Source organism: Typopeltis vanoorti, chromosome 18, assembly GCF_054136105.1.
Source record: "Typopeltis vanoorti isolate ZY-2024b chromosome 18, IOZ_Tvanoo_1.0, whole genome shotgun sequence".
Classification (NCBI taxonomy): Eukaryota; Metazoa; Arthropoda; class Arachnida; order Uropygi; family Thelyphonidae; genus Typopeltis; species Typopeltis vanoorti.
In genome coordinates this window covers 16,431,025-16,445,999 of record NC_143566.1, presented here as the reverse complement: position 1 = coordinate 16,445,999, position 14,975 = coordinate 16,431,025, and the positions used below count along the sequence as shown (strand labels likewise).

At 36.2% G+C, this 14,975-nt stretch overlaps 1 protein-coding gene across 2 annotated transcripts in view; it reads right to left on the bottom strand.

Annotated features, from left to right (window-relative positions):
• parvin (beta-parvin) overlaps positions 1 to 14,975 on the bottom strand; it is a 137,804-nt gene that overhangs the window by 27,563 nt on the left and 95,266 nt on the right. For both annotated transcript variants that reach the window (XM_090407975.1, XM_090407976.1), the window contains one exon: positions 1,318 to 1,379. In XM_090407975.1, the coding sequence (XP_090264101.1) occupies positions 1,318 to 1,379 (62 nt within the window). The remainder of the gene's footprint in view (positions 1 to 1,317; positions 1,380 to 14,975) is intronic.

Here is a 14,975-nt window from a genome sequence, read left to right as displayed (position 1 = left end):
TATACCTAGCAGTAAAAAAAACTTTCTACATATATTACTTAGGATAATATAGAGTGATAAGATATATAGGATAATATATAATTCTTTAACTATTTATTAGACTTTAATTCGTTGATACATTTTACACAAAAGCTTACATAAAATTAGATTTATTGATTCATTTTACAGTAGATCAGAATACAGATTTCAACGCGGACTGTAGCTACAGTTCAAAGCTAACTGAATTTTCTAGTAGTCGTTTTTATAGTGATATAATGTTTCTTGTAGTGTTTGCTTTTTATGTTCCCACGCCTGAGAAAAGTTGGAAAATCCGATGAAACATGTTGCGTTTTGAATAAATTTAATTGTTATTCTAGTCTCTGTTATAGTCAGTATATATAAATATGAACACACACACACACACACACACACACACACTAGGGGCTTCGCCCAGCTGTGAAAGTCCAGTGCATTTCTAAGGACTTTATGCCATGTTAATCTTGGTCTTCCTTTGGGTCTTGTACCTCCATAGTGTCCTCAAATAACAGGCAAGGAAGACTGTCGGGTTTCATTCGCACAATGTGATCAAAGAAACGTAATAAGGAGTACATTTGGTACTGCTTGTTTCAAATGCGCTATGAAACCCTTGTGGTGCCCTGTCATTGCTGGAGCACCATCAGTAGCAGCAGACAAAATATTACGAATAGGAATGTCTTTCTCTTGAAAAAACTTATTCATGATATTAAACATAGATTTTCCCTTTCATGTGTATAATATGCATATAGCAGCACTCAATGTTCAAAATGTTCCCCTTTTGCTTTCATGTACACCTGAAGTCTTTGAGGCCACATATCGATGATAGCATGAACAACATCCAACAGAAACGATACCACTTCTCATTCCAAATCCACCTTCAGGCTACCAATGCTTGGCTGTCATTTCTTGCACCGATGTTGTCTTTCTTAGTTGTATATTCCTATCTTCCTCTTCTGGGTATTTTTTCAGCTTGGGAGAGGAAAAAGCACTGGGAAACAAAACATCTTATTCCGTATCTCCTCTTTTACCTTGTTGTGTCGAGGATTTTTCTACATTTAACCGCTATCGTATCGAGGAAAAGGTGATTGGCCCTATGCCTCGAGATGTGTCCTATGTCTGTAAATGTGTGGGTACTCCCTTTGATTAAAAGGGAGATTTAAAATTTCTTTATCTTCTTTAACTACAGTTTCACTTCTTACCCGTTAAAGAGGTCCAATCATACACATACTTAATTTTTTGTTTAGAAAAATAGCTCAATTTTAATTATATCTTTAAATATTTGCCCTATATAAAAGTACTTACTTTCTTTACAACTTGTAGTTTATCAGGTGCATGATCAAACAGGGTGTCGAATGCGTCACGCTCTGAAAATAATGTAATCTTATTTTTCAGAATTTTAATAAATATTAGAACAAGTTAAACTTAGCTGACTTACTTAAAATTAATACCTCATACACATATCATTTTTTGGAAAAAAAAAAAATAAAAAAATAAATAAATAAATATATATATATATATATATATATATATACAGTATATACATACATAGTTTACACAGAATAAACACACTCTTAAGAGTCCCAGAATCTTACTACATGAAGCAAAATTTTTCGGTTACCCAAAAATTAAAATGACTGCTAGTAAAAATGATCTCTCTTCATAGTACAGGAAAAAAATAATAAAATAATGTAAAAACTGCAGATTTTTTTTTTATCTGTTAGCTGAGCCTTTTAACAGATGAGAATAAAGTTGAAGTATATTGTTGATGAATCTCATCATCTGGCATGAGATCAGGACACTCATTTCTGGAGATTAAATTTGCTATATGGTTCTGTTGGATCTTGAATGAAAAGATTTTCTTAAAGAAATAATTTATTCAGGATTCAAGAAGTTTTAGCTAAACAACAATGAAAATGCTTGTACATAGGTAAATTGTTTAATGAACATTATGCTAGTACTATTTTATATAATATTACTTAAAGGTAAACGATGTCATAATTTTTTGTAAGAATTTATATTGAAAAAGGTATTCTTTGTAAGATATATGTTAAGGCATGTAATCCACTAATGAAAACCTCGGGTGAATTGCGTAGCCTACGGCAAATTGTTTATGTGAGGAATGGCATGCGCTTGATGTTTTCCAGGAAGACGCAAACAGAATATACAACACATGCGCAAAAGAGGGTGCTGAGGGTAGAAAGTATAAAAGGGGTTTGCCCCCCCCTTTTGAGGGGCTTTTTCTTCTTGAGGTCTGTAGTCTAATAAGGATTTTCTTGTGAAGTCGGGGTAAGTTCGAGTTCAGGATCGTATCGATAGCGTGTAGCTATTCGCTGCCATCGGTTCACGATGTCGTACGGAAGGAACAGTCAAGGAGACAATCGGTAGACTTCCGAGTAAGCTTGAAGGAACTGACCGCCATATATGTCCACGTGGATCGGTCCGAGCCATGCTGTTTCTAGTTTCTAGTCCACAATGGGAAAGAAAGGCAGAACAATGAAGTCCAAGTCTGGCCTGTGAGACAATCATCTAGAAAAAGACCGGAGATTCCATGGGACGAAGTAAGGATAAGATGATAGAATGAATATACTTCCAGAAATATGGTAATGTTAAAACCTTTTGTAATTATTTGTTAAGAAAGAGAGGAATATTATGATATAGAAGAAAAGAGATGTTATGTTTTATAACTTTATATTTGTAGGAAGGAGGACCATAGTGAATATTAGATAGCCTTTAGATCTAAGACACTGCTATTTCTCAAGTATTTAAACGAATGAATAGTAATTTGAATTGTTGTGAGTAATGATCTGTAAAGTTACCGATGTGATTGTTTTGAGAGTATGTGTAGACTAGTAAGGATATTTAGAAGATGCTAACAAAATTTTGTGCTGTGAAATTAACCTATGCTTGGATATGTTGTGTGAATTACAGTTGCTATGTTTAACTTTATAACTTAGGATACCTCTATTCCAATTGAGTATATTCTTATAAATGTGTAATCTTAGGAATTTAATAAATGTATCTTGAATATCTTAACCTGTTTTGTGTCTTGAATTGAATCCAATGCACTGCTTGGTAATATCTGAATCTGAGCGGGAAAGAATTATATGACAGAGACCATGACTGCAAACTAAAGTAATTTTAAGAGAGAGAGATAAAACTGAGATAAAGAGTAATTAATAGATTGATTTTGCTTAGTATATTTTCTGAAGGTCACTGCTTGGCTAAGAGGAATTTCTAACCTGGGGATCTGGCTGGCACAGCTTGAACAAATAAATATTGCCAGAACCTGATTAGGAGGTGACTTTAGACTGTTATTGCTGAGGATCGGACTCAATTCAGATGTCTATCCTTTGTTAATTACTTAATATACTTAATCATTCTAAGAATCGGCCAATTGTGTGGATAGATTTAACTGTAGATAAGAGAGTACAGAGTTCTGATAGTCTCGTGTGTATAGAGCATAGAAATATATAGCTAAAGTAATAACACTACACAGTGACAATCTAAGATAAGTGATACAAAAGGAGAAGGAAAAGGAGACCACAATAAAGTATAAAATAAAATATCACGACATAACAGTTCCATATATGGTCTGTACAGCAAGCTGTAGTACTCATAATGTACTATAGGCCAAAAGTTGATGAATCTTATGTGAAACATTTTGTTCTTTTATGCTTTTTTATTCGACATTGTAGAAAAGAAACAAACAACAAAAAAAATATATATATACAAATATAAAATTACAGCCACTGTAGCTTAGTCGGTTTTAAAGATGTCCTATGGTTTGGAAGACCTGCATTCAAATTCCTTCTAGAATACAAAGAACTTATCAGGGCTTTTCAACTGAAGGTGAGTTAGTTGGTTTCATACAGAAGTATCAGGAGTTTTCCATCCCAAAAACTTGATATTACTTAAATTAAGGGGATATTAAATCCCACATAGTTTTAAAACCGAATAAGAAACTCAAAGATTGGAATCAGAGAGTTTCTTGCCGAATATAGTAAACTATAAAGTATCGGTGATCACTTAGTGTGAGCTAATGCAAGTGACCCTAGTACGTAGTACAATACCGGACGACTCGTTGCAAAGGTGGGGAAAGTTCAGATCGCTATTCTTAGGTATTTTCCATAATGTAAAAACACATTTCCTAGGAAATGTATGCTGTTATTACATTATGGAGGGAGGTCACTACCCAGACCGGTTTCAGCCTTTTTTGAGGCTTCATTAGTGAGTAGCTATGTAAGTGATTGCCGATATAGTTTACTATATTCGGCAAGAAACTCTCTGATTCCAATCTTTGAGTTTCTTATTTGGTTTTAAAACTATGTGGGATTTAATATCCCCTTAATTTAAGGGGATAATATTCCCTTAATGTTTTCATTGCCGAAATGAAGCTTATTAGCTCTTTATACTTAAGTAACAAAAACTTGATTTTTTTTGTCTTGTGACAAAACAAAATAGCCAGGAAAGCACAATTTACACACAAAAATATGAAGGTGTGCCTGAAAAGTTGTGATAACCACTATAAAGGGATTGAGGTAGAGCCATGTAACTTACACATTATTCTATATATTCCCCACAAAATGTTATACTCTTGTTATAATGCTGCTGCATCATTTGAAATCCTTTGAGAAAAAAGTGTTTCCTTTGTTGCACAAGCCAGTCTTCAGCTACAGATATGATTTCATCATCTGTGGTCAATTTTGTTCTTTTCAGGTGTTTCTTTAAATTTGGAAATAGGAAATAGTCAGATTAGAGGCCAGGTTTGACAAATAGGGTAAGTGAGGCCAACATTGAAAGCTCAAGTTGTGTATTGTCTGTTGGGTTCCATGAGTAATATGACCAGGTGGATTGTCCTGCAAAAGCAACATATCTCTGCTCAGTTTCACTGCAGCATTTTTCCTTCAGTACCTCATTCAATTCCTTCAGAGCTGTTGAATAAACTACAAAATTTTAACATCATGTGTATTAACTTGCACTATCCAATTTTGCATTATCGGCAAACAACTGAACAGTTCCTCTCAGATCCTTTCCTATATTGTTAATGTACAAATTAAATAGCAGCAGTCCAAGAACAGAGCCCTGTGGCACCCCACTAGTCACCAGCCTTCTTCTGGACCCTACTCCTGAATAAACTACTCGTATATCTCTCCATCAACCACCCTCTTATCCAACTTTATATCCATCCCCATGTGCTGCAGTTTGATTAGAATTTCATGTGGTGTCCTGTCAAATGGCTTGTGCAAAGTCAGCAGTACCACTGTAAACCTATTCCCTTTAACCAACTCGGCTGTCATTGTATTATAAAACATGAGCAAGTTACTGAGGTATGATTTTATTATGACCTACTTTTCACAAGATCATGTTGTCCCTCATACAGTATCCTATTTCTGTCTATCCATTCCTGTATTTTGCTCTTGACCAACTTCTCCAGTACCCTGACAACAACTCCTGATATGATGATCAGTCGGTAATTTGCTACATCAATTATGAGCTTCCTTTATGCAATGGAACTATTTTCTCCTCCTTCCACCCCTTTTGAATTAACAGAAATTTTGATTAAACAAAGACACTGACAATTCCCTAGGACTTTCACATAAAATTTGAGCTGGTATACCATCCAATCCCACAGCTGTATTCACATTAAGGCTGTGCATCTCCATTTCATTTACTCAGTTCCCATATAAGCCTTTGCCTCTCTCTTGTTACTACAATATCTCCACATGGATGATATACTCTTGTAAAGTGTTCATTTAGTAATTCTACCATTTCAACTGATTCAGTTACCTCTCTACCATCAGCATTCCTTAAAATCATTCTGCTATAAACATTCTTCCTTTTACTCGCGACATATCGAAAGCAGTGCCGTAACAAGAGCATGGTGCCCGCCACGGGAACAACTAGGTTTGGGACGCAAATGTAAAAAATAAAAATAAATAAATAGATATAAAAGTCTGCTATTTTATATTGTATTTTTATATTTTGGCAATATGCCGCTTTAGACATACAAATTCTGCAACTCATTTTGATTAGGTTAATGGTAAGTATTTAACATACTGCATTTAGTAAAATTTAACTTGTTACATTTAAATTTTTCAAAATTTTTGTCATTTTTGGGTTAGGGAGGTGCTAGTTTGACACTTGCCACAGGTGCTTCATACCCTCGTTACTGTACTGATTGAAAGAACTGTTTTGGGATAATCTTTGGCCTGCACTGTAATTTCTTTTCATACTCTGCTTTTGTATTTCTTACCACACTGGTTACCCTTCTGGCCTGTGCTTTGTTCGTACTGTTCATATGCCTGCCAGTCACCTTTCTCCTTGAATTCTCTCCACAAATTTTTCTTTGTTTGTAGCTCCAGATTAATGATATTCAGCCATTTAACTCTCACTCGATTTACTCTCCTCACTAGGTATGTAGTCTGCCATTAATTCCCTTAAACACTCCTTTACCACTTCCATGCACGATCAACATCCAGCTCTTGCATTTTCATATGCCATGGCACTGATGCAAGCAATCTCCTAAGCTTGTCATACTTACCAGCCTTGTAATTCCACACATCAATCACCTGCCAGGTCAAGACACCAATTTGTTGCAACATGCTCATATTGGTTACAGACAAATTCTCAGATGTAATTATTAGATCTAGCACTCTCAAACCCCTAGTATATTCCACATGCTATCTCAGGTAATTATTCCTTAGTAACTGCATAAATTTCATTTCTTTCCTCCATAGTGTCCTCTTTCCAATCTATGTTCCCATAGTTGAAATTCCCCCCATAATAATTACTAGCCTTCAACTCATTAAGCTTATTTGATGATGCATACCATTTTCATTTTCCTTTCCACTCCCTGGTCTATAGAAGCATCCAGCTGTATATTTTGTTCTGCTGGCCTCTATCTCACACCAAATAGCCTTGAATGTGCAATTTTCACTGGTATGGAGCTGAACTTCTATTCTCTTTGGTTGCAGTTCATTGGCTATCATCAAAAACACTCCTACACCCCCATTATTTCCTCTCTCACTCCCCGAACATACTACACTCTTCACATTCTATGCCACTAACTATATCATCTTCTGTCAGCCACGTCACACTAATAGCAATAACTTTTGGCAAGGATGAATTAACCAAAGCAAAAAGATCCTCCCTCTTGTTCCGAATGCTCCTGGCATTAGTGTACATAAGGATCAACTGAACCTTATGTATACTAATGCAACCCCTCACTAACAATCCCATTCTGGTTTCTTAGCAGTGGTACTTAGGCATTTTATGCACATTCTAACATTCAGTTGCCTCACTGGTATCTGCATATCTATTCCACAGCTTCCCCCTCCCCTAAAAGCTCTACTTTCCCTGATTTTGCACTTCTATTTTTACTTCATTTAACAACACTTTTCCAAACTCTGAACACCAAATCCATTCAGATGCAAGCCATCCTTGTATAAGTCCTTTTGCTTGTCAAACTCACCCACAAACTCCACCATATTCCTTCTGCATAACTTATGCATTGAGTTATTTGCTATTATGACCCTCCTCAGTTCTACTCTGAAATACCATGGCAACAACAGACTCACTATCCTGACTTTCTTGCTCTTTTCTTTTGCTACTTCCAGTAATTCTTTCATGTCCTCTCCCATGCCATCCTTTTCTTCTTTCAAATCATTCATTCCAGCCCAAACGATCAACTCTTTCACTTTATCTTTTTGCACCCTAATAGCCTCACTAACATCATTAATTTTTGAACCTGGGAAACATAATTTTGTCAGTCTCTTGCCAATCACACTTTTTATGATAGAATTGCCATACAAGACTCGCTCTTTGATTTTTCCTTCTCTCTTAGTCAAGCATGAGTAGTTTTGCATCAGGCCTTGAATTGGTATAGAAAGTTCTTTTCACCTTCTGCACATAAGTTCTAAATTTAGAGACACTGTATAAAGTAAAAACAGGGAAAAAACAATTCTTACAGATTTTCAAATGATACTCATAAGAGAAATTTTTCAAAACTTCAACACACCAAAGGCAACTATTAAAAATGGGATGCGCACCACCTGATGAGCAACCCCTCAAACTGAAAAGATACTTCCCACAATAACAAAATTCTAATAGGTACCGCCATGTGTGTCTGTGCATGTATGCAAACATCCTGCTCAAAGAGAGAAAAAGTAGAGAGAGAGAGAGAGAGCAGATGTGTGTGACGAATATTGCATTACCCTATGTGCACACCCACATTTTAAAAAATCTTACAAGAGATAAATTTTGAAAGTATGATGAAATAAGATTTTCAATAAACATAATTCAGTAGTTTAATAATTTTTGTTCATCTTGATTTGAAAACAAACCATGCTTTTGTCTGATTTCTTTTCAAATCAAAAAATTTTTTTTACAATTTTATTTCAAACTATGAAAGAAAACTTGAAAATAAGTCGACAAGAGTTTGGCAGGTTCCATTGTAAAGCTATTTATCAAGTTATAGTCTCAGTTACTGAAGTATGGGGAAAAAACTTTAAAGATTTATTCTTACAGATATTATTTCAGATATATAAAAGGTAGGTTCACTAATGAAAATATCACTAGGTATTTTCGATTTTTTTTTCTTTTTGCCTTGATTGGGCTAAAATTCACATAGGATAAATTAAAGATTTTAACACATCCTAAATTGAGTCAAAACTGATTGAATAATGCAACTTGGCAAGGTGCCTGCAATGGAAATCCCCTCCCCCCCTTATTCACATACACACAGAGAATTATATAGTGTTAATATATGTATATATAAAAATATAAATGTAAATATGAAAATTGATACAAAAATATAAATACAAATGTTAATCAGTACTTGTAAGCTACATGTAATACAAGCATTGTATGCAATGGAGCATGTAGAAATAAATTACCTCCTAGTAGGGTTACTATTAGGAGGAAAATATGCATGCACACACACACACACACACACACAATATCAGTAGGAATTTCTTAGCAACAACTGTATTTTCAATTTGGTCATTTGAAATGCTGGTTTGAATGATACAGCCTGAACAACTATGGATGAGAAGATAAGAAACCATTTTTCTGAGTATTTTTCAGCATTTTCAAAGTACTTGTTTTTTTATTTATTTATGTTTTTTAAATGATTGGATTTCATTTTCAAATTTGGATTACATCCTCCTGTTGAATGCTTGTCGAAGAAAAGTTAGAGACAAACCATATTCAACCAAGAACCAGAATTACAAGCTCAAAATTTGACATTAATGATCCTTATAAAAATAGGATCATTAATAAATTTTGAGCTTGTAACTCTGGTTCTTGGTTGAATATACCTCAATATCTGGCACTTGACAATCAATGGCATGATTCAACATTAAAATTCCTAATAAATATCCTTCAAGGGAGATGTACAGAACACTATGATTAAGTTACAGTATTATCAACTTTCTATCAACAATATTCATCAATTTCCTGATATGTACCCTGAAGGGATGTTCAGGCTACTATAACAGCACTACATGACTAAGTTTACATTATTATTAATTTCCCCCATCAACAATTTTCCTCCAAATTAGTCTGCTGTCAGCACTTCAATATACGTCACATCTAACATTTCAGGCTGAATCAATCCATCTAGACCTTGGTCTTCCTCTGGGTCTCTAGCTTGCCATCTTGGTATCAAGCACCTCTTTTACTAACCTTTCCTCACTCATTCAGTTTAAGTCGCCATACCACCTTAGATAGCCAATCTGCTCACACATTCTTGAATGCTAACAATATCAAGTTCCTTTATAATATCTTTATTTTTAATATGATTCTGCCATTGATGCCATCTGTTCACTCATATAATTTTTTTCAGAACTTGCATATCTGTGGTCTATAACTTTTGATCAAGTGCTTTATTTCTAACCCAAGTCTCAGATCTGTAACTTAAAACTGGTATGAACACTGTCTTATATAGTGCTAGTTAGGCTAATTTCTCTTATTCCATATAAATTTATTCAACTGGCCTTACCCCCCCCCCCCCCCATACTATCCATCCATCTGCTTATTGAACATCAGATGTCATATGGTCACTCCTTTCCTTGGTAATGTTCCATACCAATCCTCACCAAGTAGTCCTGTCATATGCTTTTCTGGAGGCTTGAGCTCTTTAAAGATCAGTCACTCCAGATACACCATCCATGTTATTGATAATCTACTCCTTCCTCTTTCCATGAACTTTACCTTCTATTACTGTTTTGAGAAATTCTGCCAATCTTTTCTAGCAACCATCCATTTGACTGCCTTTCAGTATGTAGTATCAAAAGCAACTATCCTTTTCCTATCAGACTTTTTAGGTCAGGTCTCACATCCATAAGTAGTAGTTGTTGGAGTGTAATGTGCTGTCGTCTGAAAAACTGTGTATTGGGTTAGAGGTCAACTGAAGTAGATCATTGATATATGTTGCTGCTGGAGTGTAATGTGCTGTCGTCTGAAAAACTGCATATTGGGTTAGAGGTCAACTGAAGTAGGTCACTGATATATAGAAGGAAGAGGGTAGGTGAGAGAATTGAACTTGTGGGACTCCAGCATTAGTTAGATGGCGAGAGGATAGGGAGCAGTCTACCATCACACATAGTGTTCGTCCAGACAGGAAGCTGGCAATCCATCTGCAGAAGTCCTGAGACAGTCCAAATGATGGGAGTTTGCTTAGTAAGCCTTTGTGCCAGACCAGGTCAAAAGGCTTTAGATATATCAAGTGCAACTACTTGGGATTTGCCAAATTTCTCCATGGCATTTGTCCAGCGATGGGTGATGTATGAGAGTAGATCTCATGTTGATCGGCTTCAATGGAATCCGTACTGGTGGTCGATTAATAGCTGGTACCTTCGAGGCAGATTAGGAGTTGATGGTTTTTTCCATCACTTTAGATAGGACTGAAGTGCGTGAGATAGGGAGGTAGTTAGATGGCAGTGATTTGTCACCCCTTTTTAGGAATGGGTTGAATATAGGCTAGTTTCCAGGCTTTGAGATATATACCAGTGGAGTAAAAGAATGTGTACAGACGGCATAGGATAGGAGTCAGTTCTGGTGCACAGACCTTCAGGACAATTGGAGGAATGCCATCAGGGCCAGGAGACTTTTTTGTGGTGTCTAATTTAGACAACAGGTTTATGATATCTTTTTGGCAAAAGGATAGAGGAGGCATTGTATGTTGGGCAGTTGGAATGACTGGAGGGCATTTGCCATTGTCAGTTATGTGTGAAGCCAGGAGGTTAGCTTTTTCTGTGGGCGATGTTGCAATTGAACCATCTGGGCATGATAGAGGTGGGAATAGTGTAGGGCAAAAGTTATGAACAATTGCCTTGGCAAGAGACCAAAAGGCATGGCTGCCATTTGGATAGGCTGAAAGTTTCCTGCTTTTTGACCGTTCAAATTCTGTTTTAGAAGCATTGATTATTTTCTTGCATCTGTTTTGAGCTTCAGTATGGTCACTGAAGGAGGATGGAGTTCTTGATTTGTGCCAGTTGTGGTATGCCTGATTTTTCATTTGTAAAGCCTTAGCACATCTTTTGGAGAACCAGGGTTTAGTTAGGGGATGGCAGTTCAGAGTAGTGTGGGGAACATATGTTTTCATGACAGTGAGATCATTTTGGTGATACATTCGATGCATATGTTTGGAATGGAAGACTGGAAACAATAATCCAGCCATGAGAATGACACACAGTAGTGTCTGAGACTGTCCCATTTGGCACTGTTTAATGCCAAACTATTCGTGTGGGAGTGACTGCGTAAGCGTTGTTGCCTGAGGGAGGAGATGAGCACTAGATTGTGGCCAGAATTACCCAGGGTGCTCACTACATTCACTGCATGTTTGGAGGGTCATTAGTAAGGAAGAGATTTAGGGCATTTGGGGAGTGTGGTTTGGGTTATCTGGTATTGTGGTCGCTAATGACCTTACAATTTGTGTAAGGTCATTAGTGATGGCAAATGTTTCAGCATCTCTGCCTGCAGGATCTGTACAACTGGAAGAGGAAAGCCAATTGGTGTTATGGACATTAAAATCATCCAGGAGGATGATTTTGCTGTTATGAGAGTGGGACTGGAGAAAATCAACTTTTAAGGAGAGGAAATGAAAGAGCTCAGGGTGACTGATGGTATCAGGAGAGCGATGGAGACAGCAGATGAATTTGACTGAGTGGGGGAGGGGGAGGGGGGATATCTTCTGCCAAAAGAAGGTCGAAGTTGGGTGATTCTAGGTTAGGTGCTCTCTGGAAGGGTATGTCAGAGCGGATATATGCACAGATGCCATCCTTGGGTCAAGAGGCATTAAATAGTGTATAGTTAGGAAGGTTGAGACGGACAGTGCTGGGAAGGTGAGATTTGAGTTTCTGTTAAAAAGAAACTCTAAGTGGGGTTTGGTGGATGCAAATGGTAGTGGATGCTATTAAAGTTGGAATTGAGGCCACAGATGTTGGTGAAATGGATATGCAAGGTTCTGTGAGGCACGTTTCCTATGCAGTGTCTGCATACTGGTCTCCTTGGTGGCTACTAGCATCACTTGGTTTTTGCACTACTTACTGACTTTCTCAATTCTTTTTCTGTTAAGGTACACATTTCCCAGGAGCTTCTCTGTCTAGAGAACCATAATCTTTGTTTTGCTAGGATTCAGCTGAAGTTCTTGCTGATCTCATTAACTTTGTTAAAGATTCATTCTAGTTCCTTGTCATTACAAAGGAATACTGTATTATCAGGATACCTCAGATTACTGATCAATCAGCTGCCTCCTAATTCCCATGTTAAGCTCATCCAATACTTCATGCATGATGTCATCAGCACTAAACAAGTGAGAAGAGAGCAGCATCCTTGCCTAATTCCCTTGCTGACAGTTGGATTAGCTGACCAATCAGTTAATCCACCTATTCTTATCTTGGCTTTCTGCTCACTGTACAAATTAGCCATCAACCCAATAACGTGTTGAGGAAAACCCATAAATTTCATTAACTCCCACTATTTCATATGCTGAACACAGTCAAAAGCTTTAGAGTAGTCTATGAAACACATTACCAGAGGGAATCTAAATTCTTTATACTTCTCAATGATGTAAGTCAAAAGATGTGATCTCTGGTACCCTTTCCTTTCCTTCCTGCCATGCCAGCTTTGCTTCTTCTGTTGTCTATTTCCAAATTGAACTTGTCATCTTCACTAAAAACTGTGCCTAAATAACTGAAATATTTTACTTGTTCTGTAGGTTCAGTTCACTGAGAATGCAGCTGAAGTTTCCTGTTCCTTCCTATTTTTATAGATTTTAGTCTTTTTATTGCTGAATTTCATGCAAATTAGTTAGAGAACCCTGAAGACTTGCACTGGATTTAGGAGCACATCTGCTTAGAGCTAGGTTTGATATCTCTAATTCTAATATCAGTTTTAATGCCACTTTCTCTCATAATGCAATCTATATAGATGATTAATAAGAGTGAAGATAATGTGCATCCTTGTGTTATCCCTGATTTTACACCAAACCATCTTCCTGTATTTCCTTCAATTCTAACTGCTGACTTACAATTTAAATATAGACTATGTATTGCTCTGTATAATGCAGTGTTTAAAAAAAGCTTTTCTCTGAGCACCTTGTCATATGCCTTTTCCAGATCTACAAAACTTAAATACAAATCCTTGTTATATTCCCATGTTTTCTGAACTATTAGTCATAAAGTGAAAATATGATCTTGACACCCTGTATTTGACCTGAACCCAGATTGTTCTTCTCCAAGTTTCTCTTCCACAATTTTTCTCAGCCTGTTTTCAAGTATGCTCCAGACATCTAGGATATTGTTATCTTCAGTTTATACCCATCATCTTTGATTCCTTTTACAGTACTCTTTCCTTCATTTCTAAGCTTTTGCAATAGCCTCCAGAACATTTTGTCACCTTCCTGATATTTATTTTCTATATTCTTACCAAAGTCTTCCCATGACTTTTGTTTAGCTACACACAGCTTAACTCTTATGTTTTTCTCTGTATACTCTGTTAGTACATCTGATTTATTTGCCCGGAACTTTTGGTATGGGTGTCTTCTTTTTCACAACTGCTTCTTTAACTTCTTGTGTCCACCATGGTGTTCTTATTTTTCTATCCTTGCAGACAAATTCATCTTGTACCTTCCTAGCTGAATCAATTCATGTTGTCTTCAGTTGGCCACTGAGACTCACCTTAGAGTGTTCTAATTTTTTCAAACTGTTTCATTTCTTCTTCAATAATGTTTGTACAGTTTGTAATGTAATGTAATGTAATGTTTGTAAGACTACAGTTTACCCACAAAAGCTGCTCAACTTTAATTCTTCTTAAAACTTTCTGACATACTGTTCTTTTCAATGTGATATTCATTTTTATCCTATTTAAAAGTAAATGATGGTCACTTCTAATTTCAAATCTTTACACTCTTGTATCCTGAACTATCATAAAGATATCACTATCCAAAATGACACAGTCATTGAAGCTTTTCTTAATTTTTTGCTTCTTCTCTCTATGTGAACTTGTGCACATCTTTATGCTAAAACATGGTGTTAGTAATGACTAGTCTATATCCTTAGCAGAAATCCAGAAGATACTTTCCATTATTATTAGCTTTGTCATTTTCTCCAAATTTTCCCTGAATGTTCCTATATTCTTGGTAGGAATTAATTTCCTACTCTTCTGTTTAGATCTCCAACAAAGACCACTTTTTACATTTTCTTTGTCCGCTACCTGAATCAAAAATTCCTCCACTTCCTTAGGAGACCCTTTTGTGGAATCACAGGTGCAAATAAGCTTCATTGCCTATTTCCTCATTTTGAAACTTGCCCACATAACTCTACTTGAAACTGCCTTCCAATCAAAAACAAGACAACCAAACATTTTCTTCACATTTGGTGTTAATACTATTGCTACTCCTTCCTTTCCTCAACTGTTATTGCCTGACTATAACATCCTATACTTATTATTTAGTACGG